The sequence below is a fragment of the Oreochromis niloticus genome, linkage group LG10, assembly GCF_001858045.2.
Source record: "Oreochromis niloticus isolate F11D_XX linkage group LG10, O_niloticus_UMD_NMBU, whole genome shotgun sequence".
Taxonomy (NCBI): Eukaryota; Metazoa; Chordata; class Actinopteri; order Cichliformes; family Cichlidae; genus Oreochromis; species Oreochromis niloticus.
The window spans coordinates 17,306,172-17,322,376 of record NC_031975.2 but is presented as its reverse complement, the minus strand read 5'-3'; the positions used below and the strand labels follow the sequence as shown (position 1 = coordinate 17,322,376).

At 42.8% G+C, this 16,205-nt stretch overlaps 1 protein-coding gene across 1 annotated transcript; it reads left to right on the top strand.

Annotated features, from left to right (window-relative positions):
* Window positions 1–8,847: 8,847 nt before the first annotated feature.
* On the top strand, window positions 8,848–15,725 carry LOC100702045 (calpain-3). Its single transcript, XM_005462323.4, has 12 exons — window positions 8,848–9,212; window positions 9,353–9,440; window positions 12,228–12,343; window positions 12,444–12,577; window positions 12,673–12,862; window positions 12,966–13,028; window positions 13,190–13,275; window positions 13,732–13,803; window positions 13,979–14,136; window positions 14,284–14,441; window positions 14,713–14,724; window positions 14,861–15,725. Exons 1-12 carry the CDS (start codon window positions 8,976–8,978, stop codon window positions 15,056–15,058), a joined length of 1,512 nt encoding a protein of 503 aa, XP_005462380.1. The 5' UTR covers window positions 8,848–8,975; the 3' UTR covers window positions 15,059–15,725.
* Window positions 15,726–16,205: the final 480 nt, after the last annotated feature.

Here is a 16,205-nt window from a genome sequence, read left to right as displayed (position 1 = left end):
CACACACCTCCTTCAAGAAGCCGCTATCACCACAACAAACACATTTCATTCACTGCAAGAGGACGCACTTCTTGTATGTATCCTTTTCTCATAAGTCACCCACAGAACTACACAATCTATGCAGAACAATGCTTTCTAAGCTTGCCAAATTGAAAATTCAAAAGTTACAATTCTGATTTTAGTAGTCAGTGGACAATAATGTATAAATAAACAAACAATAAAGATTTTCTTTTTAATAAACAGGGGTTTGATCGGATTCTCAGCAAATGTTGCAGAAAGCAAGCTGTAAAAAACTGAAGCACTCAGAAGATGTGATGTGTTATCCAATGTCTGGAGAGGAAACAAATCGAGTACAACATGTCAGCTCCACAGCGTGAGAGAGAAGACCCACATACTCTGTCCCAATTCCTAGGGCTTCACAGTCTACGAGGGGCGGGGTCCTTCGAAGACAGAGAATGCCGGGAGTGCGAGACTCTGAAATGGGACAGTCTAGCCAGATTTGCGTCACCAGCTGTCTCAGTGGAGTTTAATAAACTCAGCCGCCTGCTCTTTGCTCCCTCAAACATAACAGTACGTTGGAGTGAATTCTCTATAATCTCACACTTATGTTTACTCAGTTTTCTGTTTGACGTTTATTCACGTGTGTAAAAACTACAACTTTAATCTCAGCCAAACCGATTTATTCAGGAACAAATAAAAAACTGAACAAAGTTAAACAATAACATTTTTAAGTTATATAAGTGACTTATATATCATATTTAACCTGAGTAGCAAAAGACCGCGGGGGGTCTGCGAGGTATTTCTCATAGACCCTTTCTCACCTGACATGGACACTAGTGCTGGGCGATATGGAAAAAATATTTATCACGATATGAATTATTTTATATCACGATAACGATATATATCACGATATACCACCTGACCTGTGGTCATCTGGAAAATATGCAGTCTGTAAACAGCGAGTGGAGAGGGTGCAGTCTTTGTTTTGAGTTACCGTAAAGCATGTCGCAAATCCAGGTGCACGTAAACCAGCACCATATCGCAAAACCACAAGATGGAGTTTGTTTGCGAAAAATATCATTTTTTTTATACTTTTAACTTTATGCAAGAGAAAATAGAGCCAGACCTTATCTTTTATCATCTTCTTTTATCATTTCAAGTTGCTATACATCAATTCAACTGTTATAGCCCAAATTTTAATAATATGTATGCATTAAGTCCATAGTAACTACATAAATTGCAAAAAAGTGCAATAAACTACAAAAAAATTGAAAATCGTTATTGGTTTTTTTTTTTACATACATTTCTAGTTAGAGAAATTTAAGAGGCTTATCCCTCAAAACTGTAAATACAAAAAAGTTGCACAAAATAGTTTCCAACCACGAGAAATTTATTTTGAGTGTCTTCATAGTTTTATTTTTGAGATACACTAATTTTTATATACTACAGGAAAAATGAAAATAAATATTATAATGCAAATTTGCAAAAAAACAGCATGTGCATCAAAATAAACTATTTCCAACAGTGTAATTTGACTTCTAAGCATCCCAGAAACGATACAGAAAAGCATAAAGTCAAACATGACTTTTAAAAACACCAACATAGGCTTTGAAGGTAAAAAACTACATTTTGCGCGAAAATGACGTCACTTCCGGTTTTGGACAGGTAATGGCAGACATGCGATAGTTGCTGACTTATATTCCAACGTAGGATGTGTTATGAACAGCTGATCGGATCGGCAAAGCCTGTTTCTGGAATATTATGTTTTTGTTGCTGGAAGTGCTTTTTATGCAATTTTTGCAAAGCTATATGTGGAAGGAAACCGTGACCTAGGGCAAGCTAATGGAATAAGATGTAAGTACAACTCCTACGGTTTCATATGCAAAAAAAAATTATTGCGCTACCTTAAGGTTCCAATTCTACAGGGATTTAAAAATAGTTAGGCAAAACGGAGTGTGCCTGCTCCGACCGGTTGTAAAGGGTTAATGATATATTTTATGTAATAATTTATAAAATTAGGGATAGAAATGATAGAAGACAAATAGCACGATAGACACTTTTCTGTCATCCACACGATATATATCGTCATATCGCCCAGCACTAATGGACACCCGTCAGAGTTGAAAGCTGACAGCTCATAGATTCTGATGCTACAGGTTTCAATTACAACCTTTGCTTAAGAAATTAATGTCTCATTTCTCCTGTTCAATACTGAAAAAAATTAAACTTTTTAAAATTATGCCAAATTGCAAAAAGCATAGCTGTGTCTCTAATAAAACCTCTGTTACTCGCTCTGCTTCTCCTTAGCAGCATCCGGTAATGTTCATATGCTGATTCATGGTTTTCTTTCGTTTTTGATCGCCTAGAATAGAATAGAATAGAATTCAACTTTATTGTCATTGCACATGTCACAGGTACAGGGCAACGAAATGCAGTTTGCATCCATCCAGAAAGTGCTTTAGTCGTGATACAGATATATTACAATATAAATTAGCAATAATAGAGATGTGTAAGTATATTACAGAAATGGGTCTATTATGGTATGTTATAGTGTACACAGTGTGAAGTATGTTATGAATATTCTATAACTAAGTATGTACAGGCTGTAGTGAGTACAAGCTATGTACAGGCTATGAACAGGATATAAATATGAAATAAAAACTATACAGAAATCTGAGATATACAGTTATACAGAAATGTGAACTATGTAAGTTATAAACAGTTGTGGGATTAAAAATTATCGTATGTACAGAATGATTATCTACACAGAACTATACAGTAGTGGTAAAGTGCTAGTGGTTGTGTGTATGTTCAGTCCATGAGTTTAACGTGGGTCAGATGTCAGGAGGCAGAGTTCAGGAGTCTGACAGCTGTGGGGAAGAAGCTGTTCCGGTGCCTGGTGGTCTTAGTCCGGAGGCTCCTGTAGCGCCTCCCAGAGGGCAGGAGGGTGAAGAGTCTATGTGATGGGTGACTGGGGTCTCTGATGATTTTCCCAGCCCTTTTCAGACACCGCTTCCTGTAGATGTCCTTTATGGCAGGAAGTGGTGCTCCGGCGATGCGCTGGGCAGTTTTCACGACCCTCTGCAACGCCTTCCGGTCCGAGGCAGAGCAGTTCCCGTACCAGACTGTTATACAGTTGGTCAGGATGCTCTCGATGGTGCAGCGATAGAAGTTCACCAGGATGTCTGAGGACAGGTGGTTCTTCCTCAGAGTCCTCAAGAAGAAGAGGCGCTGGTGAGCCTTCTTGACCAGCTTGGAGCAGTTGGTCGTCCAGATGAGATCCTCGGAGATGTGGACTCCCAGGAACTTGAAGCTGCTCACACGCTCCACAGCCATCCCCTTAATGTGGATGGGTGGATGTGGGTCAGCATTCCTCCTGTAGTCCACGATGAGCTCCTTAGTCTTCTCGGTGTTAAGCAGCAGGTTGTTTGTGTCGCACCACTCAGCCAGACGATCCACCTCCTCCCTGTAGGCGGCCTCGTCGTTGTCACTGATGAGGCCAATCACCGTGGTGTCATCTGCAAACTTAATGATGGTGTTGGAACCATCAGCAGGTTTGCAGTCGTGGGTGAAGAGGGAGTAGAGGAAAGGGCTCATCACACAGCCCTGTGGTACACCGGTGTTCATTGTGATTGTTGATGAGCAGCGGTTATCCAGTCGGACATGTTGGGGGCGGTTGGTCAGGAAGTCCAGTAACCATTTGCAGATGAGGGAACTGATGCCCAGGTCTGTCAGTTTCCTGATGAGTTGTGAGGGGTGGATTGTGTTGAATGCTGAACTGAAGTCTATAAACAGCATTCTGGCGTAGGTGTTGTTGTTGTCCAGGTGTGAGAGGACAGAGTGCAGTGCGATGGAGACTGCATCCTCTGTGCTCCTGTTCTGGCGGTATGCAAATTGGTGGGGTCCAGGGTGGGGGGGAGACAGGATTTGAAGTGTGCTAAGACCAGCTGCTCTAAGCACTTAGTGATGATGGGGATGAGGGCTACTGGGCGGTAGTCATTGAGGCTAGATGGGTTGGAGTTTTTGGGTATCGGGACGATGGAGGTGGATTTGAAGCAAGCCGGTACCACAGCGTGGGCCAAGGACAGGTTGAATATGTCTGTGAGCACTCCTGCAAGCTCCCCAGAACACGCTCTGAGAACACGCCCGGGGATACCATCAGGACCTGCAGCCTTGTGGACATTGATCCTGCTCAGCACCGCTCCTACATCGGTGGGGGAGAGAGTCAGAGGTTGGTGGTCTGGCGTCATGTCTGTTATGGTTGTGGTTGTGGGGTTCCCTCGCTCAAAACGAGCATAAAAGTTGTTGAGCTCATTGAGGAAGGAGGCATCAGAGGATGTGGGGGAGGGTTTGGTGGTCCTGTAGTCTGTAATGGTCTGGAGTCCTTGCCACATGCGTCGGGGGTTGGAGTTGGAGAAGTGTTCTTCTACCTTCTTTTTGTAATGGTGTTTGGCTTTTTTGATGCCCTTCTTTAGATTAGCCCTGGCTGTACTGTAGGCGTGTGCATCTCCTGACCTAAAGGCGGTGTTGCGGGCCTTCAGGAGGAGACGAACATCCCGGTTCATCCAAGGCTTCTGGTTGGGGTACATGGTGATCCGTTTCTGGGTGGTGACAGTGTCTGTGGTTTCGGAGATGTAATCCAGTACAGATGAGGCGTACTGGTCCAGGTCTGTGTGGGTGAACATATTCCAGTCTGTGTTTTTAAATCTGTCCTGGAGCACTGCGTCTGTCCCCTCTGGCCACACTTTAATTGTCCTCACAGCAGGTTTCACACGTTGGATGAGTGGTGAATACCTAGGTGTGAGGAACAGGGAGAGATGGTCCGATTGTCCAATGTGGGGGAGGGGTGTTGCTTTGTAGGCTCCAGCCAAGTTGGAATAAACATGGAATAAGCCTGCAGATCTCCTGACCACAAAGTTCTTTAACAGTGACATCCAAGAGCTCCTGCCAAGTGTTGCACACCATTCCATCCTGACAGGTAGGTGTGGAAGTGATAGAGGTTCCACGGAAGACCGTCTTCCGAAGCTCAGGTTCATCATTACTGGGCACGGAGCTTGGGTTCTCTGGCCATGTGTCAGGACCATTGAGGAGAAAGGACGGTCCATTAGGCCACTGATTAGGCACCTTGAGCTCAGTGAGAGCCTTGCCCCTCATCAGGTCATCCACTGGATTACTCTCGGAGTCTATGTAGCGCCAGGTACAGTTTTCCATCAACTCCTGTATCTCAGCTACCCTGGCTCCTACAAAAAACCTTGTAGCGGCAAGACTGTGAGCTCAACCAGGTGAGAACAGTGGTCGAACCAGACCATAAGACTGTCCTTTCAATCGCTGAGGTGAGTTCCCTACTCAGGGTACTGGCCAGCTGCGCTGCCAGCAAAGCTCTGCAGAGCTCTAGGCGGGGAATGGAGAAGGCTTGTTTGGGAGCTACATGAGAGCGAGCTAGGATGAAGGTGAGGTGAACTTGCCCATCTTGTTCTGCAGTCCTCATATAAGACACCGCTCCGTAAGCTTTCTCAGAAGCATCAGCAAAAATGTGTACCTCATGGATGGCTCCCTTCAAGTTAGCACTGGAAGGAACATAGGCACGTGGGAAGGTTAGGTGAGGTAAAAATTTAAGCTCCGCCTCCCAGTCCAACCAAGCTTGCAGGAGGGTGGAGGGGAGATTTGCGTGGTTCCAACCATGCTTCTTATCCCATAGCTGCCTGAGGAGGAGCTTGGCCTGAGTGGTGAAGGGTAACAGATAGCCCAAAGGGTTGTACTGTGAGGCTAGAACTCTATAGATGTTTCGGAGGGTTGGCACCTCATAGGACACAGGCCTGCGCTTATACCCCAAGGAGTCCGTATTCTAGTCCCAGCTGAGCCCAAACGTGGTCTCCGGCAGGTTGGATTTCTCTTCAGCTAACCACAGATCCAGACTCTGTGATCTATGGTCCAGAGGCAAATGGCTCAGAACACTTGGATCATTGCAAGCCCACTGACGTAACTCGAAGCCAGCCGATTTCAGCAACTCTCTCACCCACCAGAACTTTGGCTTCTTCCGGTGAGCTCTCCTTGGGCCAACTCTTGTGCACAACTTCCGTCACAGCTCCTGATTGGATCAACTTCTGCATTTCTGCCCTGTAGGCATCAGCCCGACTGGGATCCTTTAGCAGGACCTTTTCTGTGCTTCGAAGCATGGGCATGACTGATTCCTTTGGTGCATTCAATGGCGGCATCTGTGCGTGATGGAGTAGAGGTGTAGTATACCTGAAGACTCCATCGACCATTATACAAGTTGTTCTTGCCTCGAGCAGGGCCACAACCTGCTGATCCTGTTTCGACCGAGTAACCTCTTTTTTGGATATGGAAAGCACTACGTCCACCTGCCAGAGTCGCTCAACATGCTTGAATAACTCATCCAATTGGGCGGATGTATACAGGGATAGGACAGGCTGGGTCTGCCGCCCCGTGAAAAGACTTGGCCCTTGAAGGGTCCAGCCAAGCTGGATGTGGACTGCTGCTGGGCCTCCAGGTGGGCCGAGGTTCTGTATGGAATGGGTGTATTGAAGATCCTAGCCAGTTGGAAGGTGTAAATTCAGGTGAGAGACTCCTATAAAGGTCCCCATCTTGTTCACTTATTCCTGGTGGAGGGGGTGTATTGAAACAGGCCCCATCCCTATTGCTGCAGAGGGTTGGCGTATGACTATACTGAGGCTGAACTCTCCCACTTCTCGTGAGAGGCTGTGGGGTGTCCCATTGCAGCATTTCCCTAAAGGGATGGCCTGTGTAGCCGACACTGAAGTAATCAAACCAGCTTGGTCGGCATGTTTGGCGTTTAGGACGCCAAACATTTGTTTAAAATTAGTTTTTTATATTTTATTTTAAACTGGTTTATGTTGTTACTTTCTTTTATTTCTGCTTTTAGACTGTTCCATAATCCAGCTTGAGAAAACTATTAGTTTCCCAAAGACTTTCATGTTCACTCCCTGGGAAGATTGTGCTTACTCTACGATTGAGGCCATAACAGAGTGATACCACCTTGTGGTCAGCAGAAACCCCCCCCAGCAGCTTCTTGTTAAAGTTTCAAAATTCAGTTCAGTTCAATTCAATTCAATTTTATTTATATAGCGCCAAATCACAACAACAGTCGCCTCAAGGTGCTTTATGTTGTAAGGTAGACCCTACATTCTTTCAAAAGAATTGAAAAATGTATAACTCTAATTATCAATTATATAATATTAAATGCGTCAATCCACTGGACTGGACATGATACAGTGCACTCAGATTTTAATGCTGTCTTTGGTTTTCTTTTATCATGTCCTTGACGTTACCTCCTTGACATTTACTACATTAATTTTTGTCTCACAGCTGTTCATTATTTAGTATTTTTGTAATGACACAAATATTGTAATGACAACTAATGCTGAAAAAAAAATCTAGTAAAAGGTGAGCACAGTCATCAGCAAATCCTTGCAGATGCTCTTCTGCCAAAATTCTTCGGAAAATGGCAATGATAAAGAACACGCAAACAAATTTGGTATGTTGTCTGGACTTACGGACTGAACATATTTACATTCTGATCTGTAAATTGTGTCTGACTGATTCATGGAATTGTCTAAGGTGTTAGGTCTCTCTTCAATTGCTCTTGACGCAACTGAGGTCTCGTCTGAAGTCCAGAGGTGATCGGGCCTTTGCTGTCGTAGCTCCCAGACTCTGGAACAACCTCCCTCCTTATATTCGTTCCTCCGAGTCTATCCAGTCTTTTAAATTGCGTCTTAAAACTTATTATTTTAGTCTGGCTTTTGATTCAAACTAGTATGTTATTTCGTGGCTAGTTTTTGTTTCAAACAATTGTCATATTGTTTCCTGCCTTCCTTTTAACTGTTTTTTTTTTTTTATTATTCTGTCTTATGCTATTGCTCTGACCAACTGTGAAGCACTTTGGTCAACTTTGTTGTATTATTATGCGGTATAGAAATACATTTTGATTTGATTTGATTTGATTTAAATCTCGATGAGACTTCACCTGGATAAAATAAAGGATAACTTGACACAATGGTTGGACATGAATACTGATTACTCTGTGGCTATTTTCTTTAGCAGATTTTCTTTTACAGCCTGGACAGATTTTGTTTTTCTTTGTTATTCTGTTAATTAAAAATTAAAATCTATTTCTTGTTAATTAATCATGAGATCTATACCTATAATTTCACATGCCTTTGTATTTATTTATGTGTAGCAATCCTGGCTTCAACCATCTGAAATAGACAGGTATTTTCCACTTTCTTTTTTTATCTTTCCGATTTGTTATCAGTTCCTGTTCCCCTGGTTTTCAGAAAATTCCTTGCAGTTTCACACTTCACTTGTAACTTCAGTGTCCTACCTGTTCCCATGCTTTTCACACAAATAACTGTTTACTATACCTTTATCTGGAAATAGGATACATTACAATGCAACAAGATCTTCAAGTTGGACTAAAATGGTTTACTGAGTGATGTACAAGAAACAAAAATGAAATCATTAAATCAAACAGTCACTTGCAGTATCAAAATTCAGTAAACTACAGTCCCAAAGTACGTTTTGATATGCTCCACCATTTTACCTTAATGGGTCACACTCCTCCTGGGCGCCTCCTGGGTGAGGTGTTTGGGGCATGTCCCACTGGGAGGAGGCCCCGGGGCAGACCCAGGACACGCTGGAGAGATTATATCTCTTGGCTGACCTGGGAACGCCTTGGTGTTTTTTTTCCTTTTTAAATTTACACTATAACTACCCTACATCTTTAGGATTGGAATTCCAGTCTTATGTAATACATTGTCATATATAAAAGAGGGTGTGTGTTGAGCATGTCACATCTTGCAATTTCAAGGAACTCGTCTTGCAAGGAGGGATCAGTTGGTTATCACTGTGCACAGGTAGGCTCTCACACGGAGTTAGGTGTCTTAGAATATTTTCTTTTTCTTTGTACCAGGATCTGTCTGAAGACTTTGATCACCATGGCTAAATCTGAAACTTGTCTCATCAACTTGAGTTACCAAGATGGCAGCGAAGGAAGCCCCTCCAACCCTGCCAAGTTCAAAAATCAAGACTTTGCTCAGATAAAAGCTGACTACATCCGCAAAGGAGGACAACTGTTTGAGGACAATGAGTTCCCACCAAACGGTTGTTCTTTGGGTGATCTGCCTGACATGAGTCCCTCAGAGGAGAGTGGAGTGAAATGGCTTCGACCAGCAGTAAAACTTTTTTAAATATATTTAGTTTTCTTTCACTTTCAAATCTGATGGATTGTAAGTTAGCATTTCTGTACAGTAGGGAGTACAGATTCTTTTTAAATGCTTGTCAACATCATATTTTTCTCCACTGTCTTTTCAAGGATTTATTGAGAGAACAAGGAAAGAAGGATAAGCCTGCTTTCTGTACAGATGGTATGTCACGATTTGACTTTGGACAAGGCAAAGTAGGTAAGCAAAACTTTCTTATTTATAGCTAATGACAATGACAACTATGTTCCACAGTTCAGTTCATTTTTATTTTAAACATATACGTTCACGATCATTACATAATATCATTCCATTTTTTTTGAAAAGGAGTAGGTAGATGTACACACTTATTTGGCCCTACCCCCTCAGATTTTACATCTCAGTCATTTAATTTTCTTTTAGTTTTAAATTAAACAAACAAACAAATGAAACCAAAACAAAAAAAAAAATATCACAATATAGTTTCTTTCATATAAATAAAGACAGAATATGTAAATTTGCAGATTCACAAATAATGAAACCAACAAACCAAAACATCCCTTCAGTTACGGTCCTGTGTTTACCCTGTTTTCTTCATTCTTTTTTTTTTTTTTTTTTTTTTTTTTTTTTTTTTTAACCTGTCCCGTTTGGTTCTTTTGCCATCAGAATTATTATCTAAAGGCGAAGAAAGATGCCCAACGGATTTACTTTACCAAATGGACCATCCCAGCCTTGCCGTAATGGTCCATTTGATTCACCTTTTATTGTTTATTTTATTTTCACTTGCTGAATACGGGACAGACTTGACTGGGGGAAGGAAAGGGGAGAAAGAAAGAGGGAAAGAAAAACAGCGGGGAAGAGGGACGGGGGAAAAGGGCAAAAAACCAAAAACCAACAGAATAAGCAGACAAAAAATACATATATCAATCACCTGGATCACCTGTTGAGAAAGAAAGAAGAAAGCAAGCAGAAGAAAACGAGAGTAATAAACATCATCACAATGATCTATGGGAATATGACAGTAAATACTAAATATTAAACATTATTGTGCAGCACGTAAGATCGACAGTGCACAGTGTGCTTTGAGGTAAGAGCCAAAAAGGGTGTAGTTTGTGTGTGATCACCTGTGTGTACACCTGTGAGCATGGACGCGCTTGGTTTTTTTTTTTTTTTTTTTAAAAGGTTCCTTCATGTAATGATCTGCTAGAGGGTGTGGGGGGCCACTGCCCCGTCCTCCAGGGCATGACGCAGGTATGGAGGAGATCAAAACTCCAGACATCCAGAGGCCCCCAGAACACAAGAGACCAAGGAAGACCAACAGAGGGGCAGCCGCGTCACTATCCCAGAAAGAGCTGAGGAGAGTCCCAGATGAGGGGTCACTCAGCAGCCGCGGAGCAGAAGCCAGGGGGGGTTGCAGTGACGTGCCCGTGAGCTCCGCCGGCAGCCAGCTGTGCCTGAGTGACCGAGCTCCTGGCCGAGAGGCCGAGGGCACCCCGCCTCCGAAGTGGCCCGAGCGAGCCCCAGGCTCCAGGCCCCGATAAGCAGCCGCCAAGGAGTGAGCCGGTGTGTACCTGGGCGCCCACCCCCGGACACACAGAACCACCAACGCACCGATGTCTGAGGGCGTCCGCCACCGGCAGGGGAAGTGGTGGTTTCCCTGGGGAGATAGGCCTCCAAACCTTGGAGGGCCTGAGATGTCCCCAGAGAGGTGGCGTCTGATACCCAACCTGACATATAGACACGGCACACACAGATACAAACATCCATTCCCACCCTCATGCTCTCATAAGCAATTATTCCACACTCAACCAACGTGGAGACAGACATAAAGAGACGCTGTACACACAATCACTCTCCCCAAGCGTACTCTAAAAACCGGGTCTGGGTACCCTTGCCCCTGGAGGGGGAAACTGCACCCAGACCCAGGTGGTGTTACCCTTTTCCCTGCGGTGGGGAGAAGCAGACCGGCCCGACTCCGTAGCAGCAGGAGGGCATGGAGCTACCTGCCAGAGCAGCAGGTAAGCGCATAGCCCCTCCTGCTAGCCCTCAATGTCTACGTGTATTTAAAATTGAGAGGTGGGCAACGACGCCAGGGGTAAGGTGTACACCCTGATGGTAATTTGGATTCTGTGTGGCGTGCCCACCCCCAAGATCCTATATGTATGTGTAATGAGAGTGTGAGTAATGTGAATGTCTAAGTTGTGGGATAAAATTGAGGCAGAGGCAGCCAGAAGGGGACAGAGGGGGGGATGCCTCCCCTGCACCCTGGTGACACACCCCTACCCCAAGGCCCTGCATGTGTGGGTGATTGTGGTGGAGCAGGAAGAGGGAGGCAGCTGGAGATGGGGAGGGAAGGAAGGGAGGGGCAAGTAACCCCTCCCTGGGGTCAGCTCCCCCGCTGACCCCAGTAGGCACCCCCATACTCTGCAACCCGCCAGGGAAAGGGGGGCCCAGGCCCATCCGGACCGGGGCCCAGTGCGGCAGCGCTGCCCGGCCCCACAGAGCCCGGGACAGTCCACCCGACCCCACCACAGAGAAAACTGCACCCATCCCATCATCCACTCATCTTCCAGACTACACTAGACAATAGACGCCCAGGCTGAGATCTTCCTCCACCTCTCCTGTATCTCCCCCTCCTGCAGAGAGAGTTCCTGAAGAGAGGAAAGCTCCTGCAAGATGTGACAACCTCCCCCACCAGTTGAAGAGCCCCCCAGGTGGCTCGATGCACCGGCGGCACCCTGCGCCAGGGCCGGGCCCCATACACCCACCCGCCCACAACCCCGGCAACACACCAACCAGGACCCAAGCCCCTGAGGCCCGGCCAGGGCCCCAGCCCAGAGACGGAGCAGCCCCAGTGTTTTCTTCATTCTTATATTTGTTTAAAATTAGTTTTTTATATTTTATTTTAAACTGGTTTATGTTGTTACTTTCTTTTATTTCTGCTTTTAGACTGTTCCATAATTTAACTCCAGCAGCTTGAGAAAACTATTAGTTTCCCTCTTTTATCAGGTAACTGCTGGTTTTTGTCTGCAATATCTGCACTGACCTTCCAAAAAAATCTGATGGCACAAGTTGTACCAATGGACCAGTCCTTTGAGGATTATGCAGGAATCTTTCACTTCCGGGTAACAAAGGATTAATAAATGTGTCTAAAGAATACCTTTACAAAACAGAAACACAATACACTGGTTATTAATCCTTATTAAGCTGTTTTCTCTGTTTCAGTTCTGGAGGTTTGGAAAGTGGATAGATGTTGTCATCGATGATTATCTGCCAACGATCAACAAGCAGCTGCTGTCTGTTTCCTCGAAATGTGGAAATGAGTTCTGGGCTCCTCTGCTGGAGAAGGCATATGCCAAGTACAGAACCACGTCACACACTTTCATGTAAATCAGTTCAAAAGGTCACAGACAAGATTAACAAATGTTTCTCCTACTTGGTCTGTCTCCTTCAGAGTTTGTGGTTCATACGCAGACATGCGTGGTGGGTCATCGTCAGAGGCCTGCAAAGATTTCACTGGAGGTGTGAACCAGATTTACCATCCCACAGAGGCCAACGCACCGAGTTGTGATGAACTCTGGCTGACACTAAGCAGAGCCACCAAGTGCAAATCACTGATTTGCTGTGGGACTTTGCATAAAAAGGTGAGAAATAAATTTCTAGAGAAACAATAAAACAAAACAACAATAATTAAAATCAAAACGAAAGAACCCTCAATACGTAATTCATCTTACGTGTCTTTTTCAGGATGCATTGGCCAACACTGGATTGGTAGATGGGCATGCCTATTCTGTCACAGGCATCACTGAGGTAAATCCTTGAGTTTCAAAAGTATATTCCATCTAGGAAAAGGGCTTTTGGTAAGAGGTTCATTGCAGCAAAATTGTAACAGTATCAATTAAAGAATACTTGGTGATAATGATAAAGAAGAATTTAGTTTTTAAAAAAAAACTTTATTATTTCATTTGAAGGTGGAATTAAACGGCTCCAAAGTACGACTGGTGCGAGTCATGAACCCATGGGGCAAACAGGAGTGGAACGGAAAATGGAGCGACAAGTACTTGACTTAATCAAACAACAAACAATGTCCATATACCACTGACAATGACACAATTTTAACTAGTGTTGCACCTACACATAATCAACTCATTATTATTATTATTATTACTATTATCATTATTATCATTATTATTTAATTAAAAGCTGTTTTTTGCAAAACCACGGCAGGGAGTTCAAGAATTTCTAAACATGAGATAAACAATATAGTTGGAACAACATTAGTGGTCAATCATAAAAAGAGTGAGAGAGAGAGAAAACACATATGCACATATACATGTGCAAAATAAAAATGGCCAGACATTCACAGAGAACAATAGTGGTGGATGACCACAGGATGCTTTCTGTTATAAAGAAGAACAACTTAAGAACTTCAAGTCAAATGAAATTGTAAATTAGATATATCTGTCTTGCTGCATTAAAGTCTGTCATTAACTTATTTGTTTTGTGTTCTCAGGTCAGATTTGTGGGACAAAGTAAGTCCAGAAGTTCGAAAAAAGTGTTGCAAACGTAACGATGGAGAGTTCTGGTAAATTAGAAATTTTGCACACTATTTACGCTCAGTAGTTTAAAAAAGCTTTTAAAAACTCAAAAAAAAAAAATCACACAATTGTTTTGATGCAATACCAAAGAGTTTATGTCTTACTGCTTGATATTTAATGTTTATTTCCTATTTTATCTCTATCTGCTCATCTGGCTTTCAGGATGCAAATGGAGGACTTCTGTTCCTATTTTGCTAAAGTATCCATCTGCTGTGAGACCCCTAACTTTCTTGATGGAGACTTAAAATGTCAGTGGAATTGCAGGATTTATGATGGCAGCTGGGTAGCAGGGAAATCTGCAGGTGGCGATGTGAATCACCGTGAGACAAGTTCATTCCTATCTAAACTTTAACTATCACTAAAAGAATATTTTGGTTTTTACATTTTTCATTTATCTGTACAAACACAAAACCCACCATAAATTTCTAAAACCTGTAACTAACAAATAAACTGTTTCCTCTCTGTAGCCACCTTTGCAACAAACCCTCAGTATCGCATCCAGGTGACTGTTATAGACAAGAAGGAGCCAGGAGACAAAAACATCGTGCTTTCCCTGATGGAGAAACCTCAGCAGGGGAATCGCAAAGAGATACGCCTCGACCGATATGGACTTAACATCTATAAGGTATTCATTCTGAATCCGCTTCCTTTAATTTAAATAATTGTTAAATACTGCAACTGAATACCAAAGGACAAGAAACTAAATCTTTAAAACAATTGTATCACCCTGTTATTAAGACACGAGTACTTTTCCTAATTTAGCAGCTAAGTTAGTAAGACAATAATAATGAAAAAATGCCTTCACTGATTTCAAATTCATTATTTAGAGTTTCTATGCAAATTGGTTCCTGCGAAACAGTTTAATGAAGTTATTCTTACCATTTTCCAATTAACAGATTCCACCAGGGGTAAGTACAAACAATAACAAATATATGAAACTTGACTGTGCACCAAAAGTAAATTCAGCATTTTAATAACTTTAATAACAATGTACACTGAGACTCAGGAGAGTATTTCACTAAAGTTCCTTCATATTTCTCCCAGACCCCACAAGGACGCCTGCAACAGGATTTCTTTCAGAGGAACAGGCCTGTGAAGGCAGAAAAGACTTACAGCTCTGAGCGAGATCATATTGAACTCCACAGTCTGGAACCTGGAGAGTATGTGATCATCCCATCCACCTATAAACCCAACATCACTGCAGATTTCACTCTCGCTGTCTTCACCAAGACTGACAAATAAGATCATGTAAAGAATCCTTCACATAATGAAGGATTAATATGATTAACTCAGGATAATAAAATACACGAATTATTTATTTAACAAATGACACCATAGGGTAGTTTCCTACTTGTTAGCCAGACATCAGGTGTGTTATCTCTGCTGGCTGTGAAATATGGGCGGTGGGGTTCAAAATGGTCACATGAGTCATATTGTCTCATATGATTCTTTATATGAGACATATAATTTTTTGCTGGGCATTTCTATTTATTTCACAGCCTGCATAGGCAAAATGCTGCCATGTAGTGCATTTTCTGCACAGATAAGATAAATGCCTATAAATAACATGAATTTATCCATACCCCAAAGAAATAATAGGCTAAATGATTAAAATGTACAATGCTAATGCTACTGATAGTTGGCCAGGTTCATCAATTTCTATAAACCAGAATAATGATTATGTAAAAGAATAAGTTCTGTGGACACTGGAGGTTAGTTTGAAGAAGTGATGTGGTGATGCAGTGGATAAGGTTCCTGGTTTAATCTCCTGATCTTCTCTGTGGACTTTGAATGTTCTCCCCTTTTGAGGACTCAGGCTGATTCCCACATTCCAAAGACACGGATCTTCACTGGTGACTCTAAACTGGCTTTCACAAAGAATAAGAAAATAAAACAGGATGATTTTTCAGCTCTGACTCTGTCTGTTCTCATTTTCCCCTCTACTTTCAATAGAAAATATTATTTGCAACATTAAGTGACATCATCCTCAGTATAAACCGTTACACACACACTGTGCTGCCATAAGGAAAATATTTATAAGGTAAAAAGAAAAGCTGGAAAATTACACAAGCTTGTGTAAATAAAGCTTATGTAGCTTTATTAGTTTAGCTTACTAGGTAACCCCAGATAGTAGTATGTTTTGAGGGCCAATTAGCAGCAGCCTATAAAGGGCCTCCTGCCATGCGAATGCATTTAATGGCGGCGCACACTGTTGCAGCGGCTTACGGCTCTCCGTCTCAGTACTCCTTTTTTTTGTTTAGTTTGCTTAGTTTGTATGTCTTTCTTATTTTTTTCTGCACCATCGGCTCTACTTTCAAAGTTTGCTACACCCGCCAGAGTCTCATAGACATCGGTGACCAGCATCAAACATCTGTTTCACTGGACTTTC

What these genes read in the sequence shown, in the direction of transcription:
- LOC100702045 (XM_005462323.4), top strand. Translation starts at nt 8,976, where the DNA reads ATGGCTAAATCTGAAACTTGTCTCATCAACTTGAGTTACCAAGATGGC. An exon ending in GTGGGACTTTGCATAAAAAG is followed by an intron (nt 12,863 to 12,965) that starts GTGAGAAATAAA and finishes TGTCTTTTTCAG; the next exon opens with GATGCATTGGCCAACACTGG. An exon ending in CTGTCACAGGCATCACTGAG is followed by an intron (nt 13,029 to 13,189) that starts GTAAATCCTTGA and finishes TTTCATTTGAAG; the next exon opens with GTGGAATTAAACGGCTCCAA.